This window comes from Trachypithecus francoisi, unplaced genomic scaffold (genome assembly GCF_009764315.1).
Source record: "Trachypithecus francoisi isolate TF-2019V2 unplaced genomic scaffold, Tfra_2.0 Lachesis_group14, whole genome shotgun sequence".
NCBI classification, from domain to species: domain Eukaryota; kingdom Metazoa; phylum Chordata; class Mammalia; order Primates; family Cercopithecidae; genus Trachypithecus; species Trachypithecus francoisi.
Genome location: NW_022681459.1, coordinates 51,326,811 through 51,344,396, shown reverse-complemented (window position 1 = coordinate 51,344,396; position 17,586 = coordinate 51,326,811). Strand labels below are relative to the sequence as shown.

Genomic DNA, 17,586 nt, shown 5'->3' with positions numbered 1-17,586 from the left:
AGCTGGAGAGGAAGATGCACCGGAGAAGGAGCAGATCATCTCAGGGTGCTGAGGATTCAGGGCTGCTGTGGGGCTGGTTCCTGCCTGGGTGGACCTCGGCTCTTCTAGGCCAGGCAGGTTGGGGCAGCAGGGCCAGAGAGACAGAGCCAGGGCAGTGACTGAGCCTGGAGTAGGGGACTTTCTTGGGGCTCAACCAGGGTGACCTGGCCTTGGTGAGGGGCTACTTGGGTGCAAGCTGACAGTCGTGACCGGTTTGGCTATCAGGATGCAAGGAAGGGTTTTGAGCTGTGCATGGGCCCACCCAAGTGGGGATTGGGGCCGTGGTGGGAGTGCAGGGCTGTGGGTGACAATTGCGAAGTCAGGTGACAGGTCAGATTGGTAGGGATGTGGCAGGGGACGCCTGAAGGTGGCCTGAGGCTTGCAGGAGGAAGGCGGGTAATGTTCAGATGATAGAGACCTTGGTGCCAGGCTGACTGATGGCCGGTGTTCCAGGCGAACCTGAAGAAGTTCATGGACTATGTCCAGCTGCATAGCACGGACAAGGTGGCCCGCCTGCTGGACAAGGGGCTGGACCCCAACTTCCATGACCCTGACTCAGGAGGTGAGCAGAGCAGGGGTGGGGCATGGCCTTTGAGCAGCTGGGAGCCTGACCCTTATCTGTCTCTGAACCCAGAGTGCCCCCTGAGTCTCGCAGCCCAGCTGGACAACGCCACGGACCTGCTGAAGGTGCTGAAGAATGGCGGTGCCCACCTGGACTTCCGCACTCGCGATGGGCTCACTGCCGTGCACTGTGCCACACGCCAGCGGAATGCGGCAGCGCTGACGGTCAGTGAGGGCTGGGCCTGGCCTGGTGACGGGGCTGGGGGCTGCTGTGCCTGGTGTAGATACTGAGGCTCCTCACCCTCAGACCCTGCTGGACCTGGGGGCTTCACCTGACTACAAGGACAGCCGCGGCTTGACACCCCTCTACCACAGCGCCCTGGGGGGTGGGGATGCCCTCTGCTGTGAGCTGCTTCTCCACGACCACGCTCAGCTGGGGACCACCGATGAGAATGGCTGGCAGGAGATCCACCAGGTGTGCAGGGAGCTGAGGTGGGGTCCCGGCCTGTGTGTGCTGGGTGTGGGGTCCTGGCTCTGTCTGTAGGGGTGGGGGCCCTAGCCTCTGCCCAGGGACCCTACAGCACCTTGCTCCCCGCACAGGCCTGCCGCTTTGGGCACGTGCAGCACCTGGAGCACCTGCTGTTCTACGGGGCCAACATGGGGGCCCAGAACGCCTCGGGGAACACAGCCCTGCACATCTGTGCCCTCTACAACCAGGTGCGACCTGTGTGTGCTGCACATGCCTGCACCAGCGAGTGTGGATATACTTGCCTGTTCTGGGGGTGTACGCGTGTGTGTGCACACCGGTGACCCTGTACAGTGATTGTGTATGTGCATCCCTGCCTGTGTGCCATGGTATATGTAAGTGCTCTGTGTCCTGCAGTAAGCTGTGGTTGCAGCACAGCCTCATAGGCCTATGTGTGCACATTTGTTCTCTGAACACACACAGACTTCACATGTGTGCACGTGTGTTCTGAATAACCAGGTATGAATTGGGTACATCTAGGCCCTGTGGGCCAGATGAGACCTGAGCGTGTATACCTACCTGCTTGTCCCTGTGCCACTCAGTATACATGGAACAAACAGGTGTGAGTCTGTGTATGTGAGCCTGTGCCCTGCGCACGCCATGTGTGCATTCCTGTGTGCACATGTGCTGTTGTGCTCGGATGGTCTCTCCAGCCATCCAGCTGTGATCCCCTCTTCTCCCAACAGGAGAGCTGTGCTCGTGTCCTGCTCTTCCGTGGAGCCAACAGGGATGTCCGCAACTACAACAGCCAGACAGCCTTCCAGGTACACTCGTAGTTTACAGGAGTGCGAGGCCGCCCCAGAGGTGTCTGTCTCTGTGCCCGTGTGACCTGACTTCTCTGAACCTTGGTTCTTCCCTGGAAGGCCCTAAGGGAGCACCTTCCCCAGGACTGCCCACGAGGAGGTGTGGGGGGACAAGCTCAGCACATGAGGAGGTGTTTGGTGCTGATGTTCCCTTCATCCCCCTGGCAGGGGAAGAGGAGGGTCAGAAGGGCTCTGGGGCGGGGGACAGGGAGGATGAGAAGACTGGGGTGACAGGTGTGGGTCTGACCCCCCCTCCCAGAGACTAGCAGGGGTGCAGAAGCCAAACTGGAGAAGGGGTGTGGTCCCAGCCGCTGATGTAATTGCGGGTCGGTTGGCACTGATGACCAGGTGGACGTGGTCTCTGTGACTTGGGAGTTTGTTGGGGAGTCTGGAGAATATCGTGGGGGTTTGCAGACCAGGAACGGAGACAGAACTCTATTTTTAGTAGGAGTGAGGTGTGGGAAGAGTGGTCAGGCTGCTGAATTGTGTGGTCATAGAAGGTGGAGGCAGCAGTGGGCTGCCAGAGGGGTTTGGGCACATCGGGAAGCAGATACGCCAGGGCCTGTTGGATGACTGGGTGCAGGGTCACAGGAAGGGGAGGATGAGCTTGGCAGCTTGGGCAGCGATGGGGCCTTGGCTGAGATGGGAAACCTGGCTGCATGTTGGGACAGACCAGTGTGCCCGTTTGCTTGGGACTGCTGGTTTTAGCTCTGAACTTCTCCTGTCCAGGTAGCCCCTCAGTCCCAGGCACACAGATGGCGGGTCACTCCAGTTATGAGGCATGCCTGTGGCATCCCAGTTATAGAGGAGTGTGTGTCAGTAGAGAAGAGGAATGGGCTGGGGTCTCTGGGGCCCCCAACTAAGGAAGACTCCACACAGGAGCTCGAGAAGGAGCAGCTGGGGCTGGCTGGGGAGGCAAAGCTGGTGCTGCTCAGCCCCCTCCGTGCTCCTCCACGCCTTGACCCCCCTTTCCCTCAGGTGGCCATCATCGCAGGGAACTTTGAGCTTGCAGAGGTCATCAAGACCCACAAAGACTCGGATGTTGGTGAGTTCTGCCCACCTGGGCGGCCCTGTTGAATGTAGATTCGTGTGGTTTTCTGAGGCCTAGCAGACGTGGGGGTCAGTGGTGACATAACAAAGGGTCCCCTTACCCCACATCTGCACTCTGTGGCCAGTGGGCTCTGAGTGGCCACTGCGGGCATGAGGAATGGGCCGCGGGGCCTGTGTTGAGTGAACGTTGTTTTTGGTCTGGGAGAAGAGCATGGTGAGGTTTGGGCTGTGAGCCGGGGCTATGGCATTCAGCTTAGGGGACAGCGTAGGTTGAGAGTAGGGTTGAAGTTAGGGTCAGAGTCCCTGCTTCCCGTTAAATCCTAGGAAGGGCCAGCAGAAGACATGGGGGTGGTGGACCTCACTTCACCCTGGAGCAAGTGTGAGTCTAGGTGGTCCGTAGCAAGCTCTCAACATGAAAAGATCACATAAACGACACATAAGGAAAACAAAACAGTGATAGGAAAGCAGAATGGGGCTGGGAATAGTGCCATAGTCGTCCTCAGGGCAAGGAGCTCTGAGCCCCCTGCTGGTGTGTGCCTGGTGCGTGCGTGCCTCACGGTCCTGGAAGGAAAACCAGGAGACACACACGTGGCCTCAGCCAGGGCACCCGAGCCTCTGGGAGGTCTCTGGTGGGTGTGGTGCCAGGCTGGTACCATCCTGTGTGGCTGCTGGAGAGGGTGGGCTCCCCTGTGGGAGAGTTGCTGCTGGCCAGGCTGGGACCGTCCTGTTGAGGACCCTGCCAGCCTTCTGGCTGCACAGGAGCTCCCTTGCTGATCCCTCCGTGTCCTGGGTGGTCCAGGCTTTTCTGCCTGTGCCTCTCTCTGGAACATGGACTCCCAGGACCCCCTTCCTGCCATGAGTGTTTACTTGTGGGTATCCCCGTTTTTTGTTTTTGTTTTAATTTGAAGTGACAGTGGGCAGCAAACATTTGGAGCAGGTGTTAGGGTTGGAATCTCACTTGCTTCTAGTGTGAGGTTATGGTCAGGGCTGGAGTTGAATTTTGGGCTGGGGTAAAGATTAAGGTCGGTTTCATGTTTAAGAGCCCTTCTTCTGTAGAGTTCCCCCTGAACATCCCCCTGTAAGGCTTGGTTATGAGCCCTTCCACCCCAGGCTGTGTTAGTTGAACAATCTGAGGCTGTGGCAGACCCTCAGTGAGTGCCACAGCTGCCCTCAAGGCCACTGCAGGGAAGTGTGTGTTGAGTAAGTAACTGGGCCAGTGGGATGGGTAGGGTCGGAGTCCAGGGTCAGGTCAGGGGAGAACTGTGGGAAGGTTTGGGGTTTGCGTAAGGGGCAACAGATACTTCTGGTTTGGGCTGGTGCTTTGGATGTGGCCCTTAGTGTTGGAGGGCCCTGGTTTGTGCATGTGTGGGGCCTCCTCTTCTACCTGTAATTGTCTAACCGTGGGAAAGCTGTCTAGGACCTCTGCGCCTCAGTTTCTCTTAAGTGAAATATGGTCTCTTACAGTCATTTGCATCCCCTTCCCCCTGTGGCTTCCTATGGCATTTGATCCTGGGTGGGGCTGGACTCTGGCCGGTGGCCTTGGTCTAGTTGCTTGGAGGGAGGGCGGGAAGGCCCCATCTGCCCCTCGTCTGTGTGCTGTGGACAGATACCCCAGGGCTCTTGGAGTCACCATGGTTGTGACTTACTGGCCATCCAACCCAGGTGTGCTTGCTCGGTTGGGGTTAGACACACGTCCCTGAGTGGTAAGGAGCAGGCATCTGTGTCAGTTCATCCTGATGTGGTCATCAGCTCTGTGGGCCAACGCCACCCTTACCTGCTCAGGTGTCACACACAGACACTAGGCTGACACCTCCAGATTGCCCTGAGTACAGGCAGCATCTTTGTCAGGATTTAATACAAGCCCCTTATCTCAATTTGCTCTCTCAACAATCTCCCAAGAAGTGATTATTAGACTGTTTTACAGAGAAGGAAACTGAGGCACAGAGAGGGTTAATTCAGATGTGATTGATTCAGGGTCTGCCCTTGTCACTCTCATGCCCTCTGTACACATTTGCTCCAAGGACATGACAGTCATGACTTGCTACATCCTACCCCACTGGGGTCCCAGAGTGGGGCCTGTACACGTAAGAGGAACTGGAAGGAGGTGCCGCCTTCTCTGGTGGGAAGGTGCCACCCGGTGGGATCTGGTAGACTGGGACCTGTGTCACCCTTCAGGGGACAGGATAACTTGCTGCCTCTTGACAGCCCTGCTTGCCCCCTCTGGACTGACAGGCCTTGGGGGCAGAATTGGTATCCCACAGTGCTTTTGATGAGTACCTTGGGGAACTGCTTCTCCAGGGTGGTGTCATGCCCATGAGAACACACCTGTGCCTGGGCGTGTGTGCCTGAGAGAGGGTAAGAGATAGTGTGGACCCAAAGAGTGGCCTGACGTGACAGAGGCAAGGAAGCAGAGGTGACCACTTCTAGGCCAGAATGATTCAGTAGCATTTTGTATATTCACAGTGTTGTGCAGCCAATTCTACTGAATTCCAAAACATTTTCATCACCACAAAATAAGACCCTGGACACATTAAGCAATAATTCTGCATTAATTACCCTCTCCCTCCAACTTTGTCAGCCATTAACGCACTTTTGTCTCTGTGGACTATTATTTTCCTATTCTTGATATTTCATGTCAATGAAATCATATAATATGTGACACTTAGTGTCTGGCTGCTTTTACTCAACATGTTTTTGAGCTTCACCTTGTAGGATGTATCACTACTTCATTCCTGCTTATGGCTGAATAATATTTCACTGTTGGTATAAATGACATTTTGTTTATGCATTCATCTGTCAATGGATATGTGGGTTGTGTCTACCTTTTGACTATTTTGAATATGGCTGCTATCAACATGTGTGTACATGTACTTGTTTGAATACCTATTTTCAATCTCTTAGGTATATACCTAGGAATGGAATTTTGGAATCATATGATAATTCTGTGTTTATCTTCTTGAGGAATTGACAAATTGTTTTCCACCATTTTGCGTTCCCACCAGTGATATAAGAGGCTTCCAATTTGTTCACATCTTCAACAGTTGTTACTATCCTTTTTTTTTTTTTTTTTGACTATAGCCATCCTAGTAAGTGTGAAATGGTATTTCATTGTGTTTTTGACTTGTATTTACCTAGTGACTAATGATGTTCTGCATCTTTTCATGTGCTTATTGGGCATTTGTATATCTTCTTTGGAGAAAAGTCAAGTCCTTTGTCCATTTTTAAATTGGGTCATTTATTTTTGTTGTTGTTGAGTTGTAAGGGTTCTTTTTTTTTTTTTTTTCTTTTTCTTTTTTTTTTTTTTGAGACGGAGTCTTGCTCTATCACCCAGGCTGGAGTGCAGTGGCCGGATCTCAGCTCACTACAAGCTCTGCCTCCCGAGTTCACGCCATTCTCCTGCCTCAGCCTCCTGAGTAGTTGGGACTACAGGCGCCCGCCACCTCGCCCGGCTAGATTTTTGTATTTTTTTCAGTAGAGACGGGGTTTCACGGTGTTAGCCAGGATGGTCTCGATCTCCTGACCTCGTGATCCACCCGTCTCGGCCTCCCAAAGTGCTGGGATTACAGGCTTGAGCCACCGCGCCCGGCCTGTAAGGGTTCTTTATATATTCTGAATACTAAACTTGTATGGAATATGTAATTTGTAAATATTTTCTCTGTAGAATAGGAGATCCTTGTCACTTTTTTGTTAATGTCCTTTGATATTCAAGAATTTTTAATTTTGATAAAGTTCAAGGTATTTATTTATTTCTTTTGTTGTTCATGCTTTTGGTGTCATAGGTCACGAGGGTTTATCCTCTAGGTTTTCTTCTAAGAATTTTACGGTTTTCACTCCTATATTTAGGTTACCGATGCATTTTAAGTTAACTTTTGTTTATGGTGTGAGGTAGGGAGCCATCTTCATTCTTTTCCATGTGAATATCCAATTGTCCAGCACCATTTGTTGAAGAGACTGTTCTTTTTCCATTGAATGGTCTTGGCACCCTTGTTGAAAATGAATTGATCCTAGATACCTGGGTTTATTTGGACTCTCAATTCTATCCCAGTGGTCTACATGTATATTCTTATGCCAGTACCACATGGTTTTGATTATTGCAGCTTTGTAGTAACTTTTTATTTTTATTTTTTTGGAGATGGAGTATTGCTCTTGTACCCAGGCTGGAGTGCAATGGCGCAATCTCAGCTCACTGCAACCTCCACCTCCCAGGTTCAAGCAATTCTCCTGCCTTAGCCTCCAAAGTAGCTGGGATTACAGGTGTGTGCCACCACGCCCAGCTAATTTTTGTATTATTAGTAGAGATGGGGTTTGACCATGTTGGCCGGGCTGGTCTCAAACTCTTGACCTCAGGTGATCCATCCACCTCCGTCTCCCAAAGTGTTGGGATTACAGGCATGAGCCACCGCACCCACCATGTAGTAACTTTTGAAATCAGGAGGTTTGAGTGCTTCAACTTTGTTTTTCTTATTTGTTATTGTTTTGGCTAATCAGGGCCCCTTGCAATTCCATATAGATTTGAACATTGCTTTTCTATTTGTGCAAAAAGGGGCATTGGAATTTTGCATTGAATCTGTCAATCACTCTGGGTGACATTAACATTGTAACACCATTGTCTTCCAATTAATGAACATGGGATGTCCTTTTATTTATTTAGGTTATCTCTAAGCAGTGTTTTGTCATTTTCAGTATATAGATTTTTTTACTTCCTTATTTAAATTTATTCTTGAGTATTTTCTTCTTTTGGATGCTATTATAAATGGAATTATCTTCTTAATTTCCTTTTTGGATTGTTCATTGCTGGTGTATAAAAACAAGTGATTTTTTTGTGCTAATCTTGTGGCCTACAACTTTGCTGAATTTATTTATTAGCTCTAGTAGCTCTTTTGGTGTCTTCTTTGGGATTTTCTATATATAGGGTCACACCATCTGCAAATAGAGATAGTTTTACTTCTTCTTTCCCAATTTGGGTACCTTTTTTTTTTTTTTTTTTTTGCCTGTCTAGAACTTTCAGTACAGTGTTAAATACCAGTAGTGAAAGCAGGCATCTTTGCCTTGTTCCTGATCTTAGGGGGAAAGCATTCAGTCTTTCACCATTGCGTATGATGCTATCTATGTATGTTTTCTTGTTTGTTTTTTTGTTTTTTAAATATAGAATGCTTCACGAATTTGCATGTCATCCTTGTGCAGAGGACATGCTAATCTTTGTATCATTCCAATTTTAGTATATGTGTTGCTGAAACAAGCACTTTGGATTTTTAATAAATTTCCTTTTTATGTTGAGGAAGTTACTAGCCTCTATTACTAGTTTCCTGAGTGTTTTCATAATGAAAGAGTATCGGATTATGGCAGATGCTTTTTATGCATCAATTGAAATGATCATTTTTTTTCCCCCTTTTCTCTATTAATGTGATGTATTATATTGATTACATTAGTCTGTAGATTTCTTTTCCTGTAATGCCTTTATCTGGCTTTGGTATCAGGGTAATACTGGCCTCATGAAATGAGGGAGTGTTCTCTCCTCTTCTGCTTTTTGGAAGAGTTTGAGAATTTGTGTCAATTCTTTAAATTTCTAGTAGAGTGCACCAGTGATGCCATCTGGTGGTGGACTTTTCTTCGTTGGGAGGCTTGTGGTTCAAGATTCAATCTCTTTGCTTGTTATAGGTCTGTTTAAATTTTCTATTTCTTCTTGAGTCAGTTTTGGTAATTTGTGTTTTTCTAGAAATTTGTCTACCTCATCTAGCTTTTCTATTTGTTGGCATATAATTGATAGTATTATATTCCTTTTTAACTTCTGTAATACTGGTAGTTAGTCCCCAAATTTCATTTGTGATTTTAGTTATTTCTGTCCATCTTCTCTCCTTACTAGTCAATCTAGCGAACGGTTTGTCAATTATGTCGATATTGTCAAAGAAACAACCTTTTATTTCCTTGATTCTCCACTGGTTTTCTCTTTTGTTTATCTCCACTCTAATCTTACTGTGTCCTTCCTTCAGCTCGCTTTTCTTTCTTTTGCTCGTTTGGTTTGCTCTTTCTCTTGTTTGCTTGTTTGTTTCTTTTTGGTCTTCTTTCTCTAGTCCGTCCGTCCTTCCCTTGCTTCCTTCCTCTTTCTTTTGTTTGCTCTTCTTTCTCTAGTTTCTTCTTTTCTTCTCTCTCTTTTTTTTTTTTGGAGATGGAGTTTCTCTCTTGTTGCCTAGGCTAGAGTGCAATGGTGCGATCTCAGCTCACCGCAACCTCGGCCAACTGGGTTCAAGCGATTCTCCTGCCTCAGCCTCCCGAGTAGCTGGGATTACAGGCACCCGCCACCACGCCCAGCTAATTTTGTGTTTTTTAGAGACAGAGTTTCTCTGTGTTGGTCAGGCTGGTCTTGAACTCCCGACCTCAGGTAATCTGCCCACCTCAGCCTCCCAAGTGCTGGGATTACAGGCGTGAGCCACTGCACCCAGTCTCTTTTATTTGTTCATTCATACAGACAAGGTCTCACTATGCTGCTAGGCTGGTCTTGAACTCCTGGGCTCAAGTGATCCTCCTGCTTTGGCCTCCCAAAGTACTGGGATAACAGGCATGAGCCACTGAGCCTGGCCTTCTCTTGTTTCTTTTTTATTTTATTTTTTTCTTGAGATGGAGTTTTGCTCTTGTTGCCCAGGCTGGAGTGCAGTGGCGCAATCTCGGCTCACTGCCACCTCCGCCCCCGGGTTCAAGCAATTCTCATGCCTCAGCCTCCTGAGTAGCTGGGATTACAGGCGTGCACTACTACACCTGGCTAATTTTTGTATTATTAGTAGAGACGGGGTTTCTCCATGTTGGTCAGGCTGGTCTCGAACTCCCGACCTCAGGTGATCTGCCTGCCTCGGCCTCCCAAAGTGCTGGGATTACAGGCGTGAGCCACCACACCTGGCCTTCTCTTGTTTCTTTTTTTTTTTTTTTTTTTTTTGTTGAGACGGAGTCTCGCTCTGTCGCCCAGGCTGGAGTGCAGTGGCCGGATCTCAGCTCACTGCAAGCTCCGCCTCCCGGGTTTACGCCATTCTCTCGCCTCAGCCTCCCCAGTAGCTGGGATTACAGGCGCCCGCCATCTCGCCCGGCTAATTTTTTGTATTTTTTTTTTTTTAGTAGAGACGGGGTTTCACCGTGTTAGCCAGGATGGTCTCGATCTCCTGACCTCGTGATCCGCCCGTCTCGGCCTCCCAAAGTGCTGGGATTACAGGCGTGAGCCACCGTACCCGGCCTTCTCTTGTTTCTTAAGATGTATAATTAGGTTATTGATTTGAAATTGTTCTCCTTTTTAAAAGTGTTTACAGCGTTAAATTTCCCTTTAAGTACTGCTTTTGCTCCGTATGTTGTATTTTTGTTCTTGTCTTAAAGTGTTTTCTAATTTTCCTTATCATTTCTTCATTTCTTTTTTTTTCTTTTTTTATTTTATTTTCTTTTTTTGTTTGTTTGTTTTTTTAGAGATGGGATCTCACTCTGTGGCCCAGGCTGGAGTGCCCTGGCTTGATCATAGCTCACTGCAACCCCAACCTCCTGGTCTCAAGCCATCCTGCCACCTCAGCTTCCTGAGTAGCTGGAACTACAGGGTGCAGCACCACACCTGGCTATCGTTTTCTATTTTTTATAGAGATGGGGGTGTCACTGTGTTGTCTAGGCTGGTCTCAAACTCCTGGCTTCAAGTGATCCTCCTGCCTTGACCTCCCCAAGTGCTGGAATTACAGGCTTGAGCCACCATGCTCAGCCTGATTTCTTTTTTGACACATTGGTTGTCTAGGAGTATGGTGTTTAATTTCCACATATTTGTGAATTTTCCAGTTTTCTTTCACTTCTCGATTTCCAGCTTTGTTTTGTTGTGATTGAAAAATATACTTTGTATGATTTCAGTCTTTTAAAACTTTATTGAGACTTGTTTTGCAGCCAAACAGTGTGTCTGGAAGAATGTTCCATGTGTACTTGAGAAGAATTCTTGAATATATTCTGCCATTGTTGGGTGGCATGTTCTGTATGTATCGTTAAGTCTAATCGGTTTAAGTCTTCTATGTCCTCATTGATCTCTCCAGATGTTCTACCCATTATTGAAAGTAAGATATTAAAGTCTCTTACTATTATTGTGGAACTGTCTATTTCTCTCTTAAATTGTGTTGTTTGTATCATATTTTGATGTTCTATTGTTCGGTTTGTATATGTTAATATTTGTTAATCAACATACAATGTCCTTCTCTGTCTCTTGTTACAGTTTTTATCTTAAATTTTATTTTGTATGATATTAACATAACCACCCAGCTCTCTTGGTTACTATTTACATTAGATTGCTTTTTTTATCCTTTCACTTTGAACCTATTTGTGTCTTTGGATTTAAAGTGATTATTTTGTAAGTAGCATATAGCTTGATCATACTTTTTAATCACTATCTGCTTTTTAAGTAAAATTCTATTGGAACACAAACACACCTATTTGCTTATATGTTGTTTGTGGTGGTTTTCATGCTGCGGTGGCAGAGTTGAGTCATTGCAACACAGACCATATAGCTTGCAAAGCCTTAAGTAGTTACTGTCCAATTCTTTCCAGAAAAGGTTTGCTGATCCCTGGTCTAGAATGTCTTTTATAGTTTCCCTGGTTATAGTTAACTACAAATGGTCCTGTTCGGCAGTAGTCTGGTGAGATTTGTCACATGTAGCCTGTTTTGTCTCTCCTAAGCTTGTGAAATGCAGTTCTTAGAGCATATCTGAGCATCCTCAAGGCCTCATTCGGCTGAGAGGAGAAGCAGGCTTCTACAACTCTGAAGCTAGGGTGAGAGGCAGTTTGACTGGGATGTGGCCCTTTAATGCTAGCTTCATTTGTAGGGTGGCCAACTCTTTTGGTTTGCCTGGAACCAAGGCAGTTCCTGGAACACAGGATTTAGTTTTAACATCTGGAAAGCCTGGGCAAACTGGAGAAGTTGGTCACCCAGCTGGCTTTTCAGAGTCTTACCTATGCCCCCTTACCCCAGTACCATTCAGGGAAACCCCCAGCTATGCAAAGCGGCGGCGACTGGCTGGCCCCAGTGGCTTGGCATCCCCTCGGCCTCTGCAGCGCTCAGCCAGCGATATCAACCTGAAGGGGGAGGCACAGCCAGCAGCTTCTCCTGGACCCTCGCTGAGAAGCCTCCCCCACCAGCTGCTGCTCCAGCGACTGCAAGAGGAGAAAGATCGTGACCGGGATGCCGACCAGGAGAGCAACATCAGTGGCCCCTTAGCAGGCAGGGGCAGCCAGAGCAAGATCAGGTAGGAGGGGGCTGGGAGGCCCTGGAGGTGTGGGGAGGGTGGGGTGCTGGCACCTGAGCCAGGAGGAGCCAGCACTGGGAGGCAGAGAGAGGCCTGGTGGTGCCTAGCACCTGTGTAGTGATGGGCTTAGGGCTTCCTGGTTGGGGAAGGGAAGAAGGTATCTCTGGAGGTGGGGACAGGCACATTCACCCTGGTTTGCGGTTGGAGCTGGGCTTGCCAAGAGGACAGTGGGCAGCTGAGGGAGTGTTAGGTGGAGAGGGTATGTTCCCACCTCTGATTTAGAAAACACACTGTAGTGTCAAACATGGCTGGGAAGAGTCAGGGCTGGTGACCTGTGGTAGAGGGGTCAGGGATGGAGTTGCCGCTCCCGAGGGCTCAAAATCTACAGGGAAGCCCCGCCCTGCCTCCAGGGCATAGTCAGGGTTTCTCCCAGCCCTGGTGCATCTGCAGGACTCTGTGGCTTCTGCTCTTTACCCTCACCCTGAGGCCTGGGTCCCTGAGGCAGGGATGCCTGGACTGGAGCCCACTGGCCTCTATGGGCTGTGCATTGGGTGCTGAGGTGGGCACTGGCTCTCAGATAGCCACTTTGTGCCTGGGCTTCTCATCAGTAAGTGGGAATAATCCTACCCAAGTCATTGTCTTTGGGAAGCCTTCCAGAATGCCCTGGGCAGGTGAGGGATCACCTGGCAGAGCCTAGCAACTACCGGTGAAAGCACCTGCCCTCCCTATGCCTTGAAGGCAGACACTGTCTTTCTCGTTTCCTAGTTTCATCAGAGCCAGGCACTGAGGAGGGTGTTTGGCAGACATTGTTGAGTGAAAGAGTTACATAAACAGTATGTTGTTGTCAGGATGGCCGCCGGCCTTTACAGTTCCGTCAGTCCATGCCCGCTGTTGGGCTGAATGGCATGGGTATACTAGCTCGCTTAACCTTGACGACGTACATGTTCATGCTCTATTATTGCCATGTTACAGATGAGTGTCCTGGTACCCAGGTGGGGCCTGTGATGGGTCCAGGGTCAGAGAGCTAGGGATCGGCTTCATTGGGCCCCAGGTAGACCCAATCCCCAACTTTCTAAGCCTGAGTGTTCAGCAGAGGGCTCAGGGTGCAGCAGGGCCTATGGAAGGCGCCCCTTCCTGTGCTGCTGCCTCTGCTCTGCAGCCTGGTCTCAGCGATGTCTCCGTGTCTGTCTCTCTGCCCGGACTTGTTGGACTTGCAAGGCTGGCTGGACTGCCACAAATCTCAATTCTCCCCTGAAGCTTTTTTATAGACCCGCGGGTTTTCTAAGGGCGGTGCGGCCCAGTGGCTAAAGGAACACATTCTGCATTCCGGATGTTTCCATCCGGCAGAGCGGCAGCTCCTAAGTTGGAGGCCACATGTTGCCACAGGCTCCTCCCTGCATTCATTTTTTGTGTGTGTTCATTCATCCTTTCAGCAGACACAAAACTAAGACCTGCTGTGTGAGGGGCTGCAGCTCACCTGCTCCGTGGGGACGGCAGAATTCCTTTCTCGCAAACAGTTATTAGGTGCCTGGCGTGTCAGAGGTGTGGGTCTCAGGAGGTTGACAGCTGAGGCCCGGGCTAAGCAGCAGTTAGATGGGCAGTGATCCCCGTATGGGGCTGCCCTGGTGAGTGGACGAGGTCTGCAGCTCTCGGGAGGGGCTGAGGAAGTTCGGTGCCCCTAGGAGGGTGGTCACCTCTCCGGGAGGCGAGGCTGGGCCCTGCGCTGCGCGGGTCTCAGGCGGCGGCGGCTCCGCAGCGCCCTCTGTCGGCTGTGCCGGAGCCGTGCCCCGACCCCCAGCAGCCGCCCCAGTATCACACAGGGCAGGGCGGGGCGAGTTTGGGCTGAGAGCCGGTCACTTAACAGCTGGCCCAGGGGTCAGGATTTTAGAGTAGTTCAGGTGTTGGCAACAGCGTAATGGACAGCCCACAGGAGGGGAAGGAAAGGTGCCCCTGTGTGACTAGAGCGTAGCAAATTCCCAAGCCCCAGGGAGCCTGGCTCTTGGAAGAGCATGTGGCTCTGGCCTGCCTGGGTACTAGGGAGCCAGTGCAGGCTTCTGAGCAGAGCCACAGTGGAGAAGCGAGAGCTCAGACTCTGCCCCAGTCGGGGAGTGGTCTGCGGAAAGTGGGCATCACGCAGTGGGCGTGGGCAGGGGCCGGTGTCCAGGACGAGGGGACACAGGCCTAGAGGGGGACTGGGCGCCCAGCGATCCGGACCCCGGACCCGGGGGGTGGCGGGGGTGCCGCTCCCTCCCGTTCACCGGCTCCAGGCGGCTTTGCTGGTGCCCGAAGCCCCCGTTTCATCCCCCGCTCCCACTAGGCTGCCCTGACCACCGTCCCGCGTCCGCGTCCGAACTCCCCCTGCCAGGGGTCGGCGGCGAGGGGAGGGCGGGAGGGAGGGCGCGAGGGCCGCCACCGCCGCCCGCAGAGGGAGGAGCCCGGCCACGGAGGAGGCGGGGCGCGGGGCGGCCGCGGCATGGAGCGAGCCTGGCGCGCCCAGGAGCGCAGCCCCGCGGTCCCGGAGCCCTGAGCGGGCGCGGCTCTTGCGCTGGCGGGAGCGGGCCGGGCGCGGCGGCGCGGCCCATGGAGCGGCCCCGGGCCGGGCCCCCGGCGGGCAGGCGGGCGGCGGGTGGCGGGCGGCGGGCGCTGCGGCGGCGGCTGCGGTGAGGCCGGCGGCGGGGCCGGGCCGCGCGCCATGGAGGCCCCGGGCGCCGGCTTCGCGTGCCCGCTGCCCCCCGGCATCGCGTCCGTCACCTACGTGTTCGTTTACAGCCCGAGCGGGCCCGGCGGACCCGGCCCCGCGCCCGGCCCCGGCCCCGCGCCCCCCGCGCCCCCCGCACCGCCGCCCCGGGGCCCGAAGCGGAAACTTTACAGCGCCGTCCCCGGCCGCAAGTTCATCGCCGTGAAGGCGCACAGCCCGCAGGGTGAAGGCGAGATCCCGCTGCACCGCGGCGAGGCCGTGAAGGGTGAGGGGCGCGCGGGGGGGCGGGCCCGGCGCGGGGAGGGGGCGGCGCCGCGCGCGGTGCGGGCCGGGCCGGCGCGATGGCTCTGGGGTCTCCTCCGCCGGGGCGGCCCTGGGCCCTTGTGGGATCCCTGGTGTCACAGTGAAGGGCTCTGCCTGGGAAAGGTTCCTGCCGTGCGGGTCCCTCCGGTGCTCTGTCGTTCCGGGCTCCCTGTGTCACCACGGAGACTCCTCTCTCGCCATAGGCGTTTCTGTGTCCCCCGGGGTCTCTGCCTGAAGGACCCTGTCCCATTACAGAGCTTCCTTGCATTGCGGGGTTCCCGTGGCACTTCTGCAGCTTATCCATTGGAGGCCCCTGCGATGTGGGGGACCCTTGCCGTCGTGGGGTGTCTGTGACCGTCATGTGGGTGTTTGTGTTATGCAGGCTTCTGTCACTGGGGCTTCCTGTGTTCTGGGGGAATTGCGTGCCATGACAAATCCCTCTCATTATGGGGGTCTCGGGGTCACCGCTGGGGTCCTAGCCTCAGGGCCGGCTGAGGTGGAAACAGCCCAGCTGGTGCATCACGTGGCCTCACCCACTGGCCACAGCACGATGACCCCGAGCTCTTGGCAGTGACCCCTGGGTGGGTGACAGAGCCAGGATGGGGGTCGGTTGAAGGGGCTGGGGAGCGTGGTCAGCTGGGGGTGAGGCAGCAGCAGGAGTGTGGCCCCTGCCCCTGCCTGCACCCCTCCCCGAGTATGTCCATCTGTGTGTCTCTCTGTCCCCCACATGCCCACCCTGTGACGAGCCCATCTGTTCCTTTCTCTCTTCTGTGTGGATCCTAAAATCTTCCCAGGGAAAAAGCCGGGAGAAAGTGGGAAGGGAAGGAGGGAAAGGGCATGGGGTGAGTGGGCAGAACCTGCTCCTGAAGTAGGGTGGGTGCCCAGCTCTGCTCCCCACTGATGGCCTGTCTGGCTTCTTCCTCCAGTGCTCAGCATTGGGGAGGGCGGTTTCTGGGAGGGAACCGTGAAAGGCCGCACGGGCTGGTTCCCGGCCGACTGCGTGGAGGAGGTGCAGATGAGGCAGCATGACCCACGGCCTGGTGAGTGACCCCACGGCCCCCTGGGCAGCTCCCAAGGGGACCACCCCTTCCAGTTTCCCTTTGGTCTCTCTTGGTGCTAAATCCACGTGGATATTCACAGAGAAAAGACTAGAGGTAAACTCAAACACTCAAAGTAGACGCAAACTTGTGTACATGACACAGACACGTGTGTACACACTCTGCATATATTTGGGAACATGCGTGTATGTAACCTGACACTTCACGTGCAGTGGAGACACATAGGACATGCGTGACGGGGCCTCTGTCTGCGTGATCCCACACTGACTCCCAGTGGCTCGCACCCCATCAGCACAGTCCTTCAGAAACACCAGGTGTGGGGAACGCATGATTCCTGCGTAGCTGGCAGACATGTAAGGAGGTCAGTGTGAGAAAAGAGGCGTTTTTCCAAAGTGGACAGATTGTCCAAGTGGGCAGAGCAGGGAGGCCCAGAGCAGCCAAGAGGAAATGAGGCCAGTTGGGCCTGGAGGTGCCCTGGTGAGTGCCCTGGGGCAGGGATAGTCTGAGGGCAGCAGGTGAAGGTGGGCTGGTCCTCAGCCTGCAGGGAGGATGTAAAGGTGAAGGCTGCAGCTTCTGGGGTTGGTGTGTGGCCGCTGTCCAGCCCTGCTGACCATCTGGTCCTTTGGCGGCCCCTGGGCTGGAGCTGGGTGCATATCTTGGGGGTGCCCTTGTGAGGAATCCTCAGGGGTCCCAGGAGGCCTCCAGATCCATGCATGTGCTTCTGTCCTGGAGAGCTGGTGGGCCAAGCAAACCTCTCCTGAGTGACAGTCACTGGGGGTCATCGGTGGTATGTCTGGATCAAGGGTGCATGCACCCTCTCTCTGCATGTGAAGGGCTCAGGCCTGGGGTTACTGTGTCCCCATCTTTGGGATGAGAGTTTCCCAGCGACTCCACCCCTGTATGGCCTGGACCCCTGCCCTGTGCTGAGCCCAGGAGAGGCCCAGGGAGGCAGGAGCTTGGCCACTGACCCTTTCCTGAGCAGGCGCCCTTTCCTCCTTCCTTGTCCTTGTCCTGCCTTGCTCTGACGGCTCTCCTGGTGGCTTAGAGTGTGGAAGGGACTTGGCCCCCTATTCTCAGCCCATGGAGGGTGGATAGGACAGGGTCCAGATGGGAAATGGTTTCAGAGATTTGGGCCCTGGTTCAGACAGTATGGGAGAGGGGAGGGGAAGGAGAGGTGGGGGGGATCCACACCTGTGGCGGAGCGGGTCTTGAGCTCCCCCACGTGGTGATGAGGAAGGTTCTGGTTTGAGGACTGTGTAGAGTGAGGGGCATTTGGACCTAAGTCTGAAGCTGACGGAGAGGG

General features: G+C 52.8%; 1 protein-coding gene and 1 non-coding gene across 6 annotated transcripts in view; one reads left to right on the top strand and one right to left on the bottom strand.

Moving 5' to 3' along the window:
* SHANK3 (SH3 and multiple ankyrin repeat domains 3) overlaps positions 1 to 17,586 on the top strand; it is a 60,355-nt gene that overhangs the window by 6,318 nt on the left and 36,451 nt on the right. For all 5 annotated transcript variants that reach the window (XM_033233375.1, XM_033233377.1, XM_033233376.1 and 2 more), the window contains exons 5-13: positions 493 to 601; positions 674 to 825; positions 908 to 1,075; positions 1,201 to 1,317; positions 1,813 to 1,890; positions 2,908 to 2,974; positions 11,951 to 12,224; positions 14,994 to 15,187; positions 16,152 to 16,265. In XM_033233375.1, the coding sequence (XP_033089266.1) occupies positions 493 to 601; positions 674 to 825; positions 908 to 1,075; positions 1,201 to 1,317; positions 1,813 to 1,890; positions 2,908 to 2,974; positions 11,951 to 12,224; positions 14,994 to 15,187; positions 16,152 to 16,265 (1,273 nt within the window). The remainder of the gene's footprint in view (positions 1 to 492; positions 602 to 673; positions 826 to 907; positions 1,076 to 1,200; positions 1,318 to 1,812; positions 1,891 to 2,907; positions 2,975 to 11,950; positions 12,225 to 14,993; positions 15,188 to 16,151; positions 16,266 to 17,586) is intronic.
* LOC117096819 lies at positions 8,119 to 8,222 on the bottom strand. Its single transcript, XR_004442655.1, has one exon. It is a non-coding gene; the product is annotated as a U6 spliceosomal RNA (small nuclear RNA).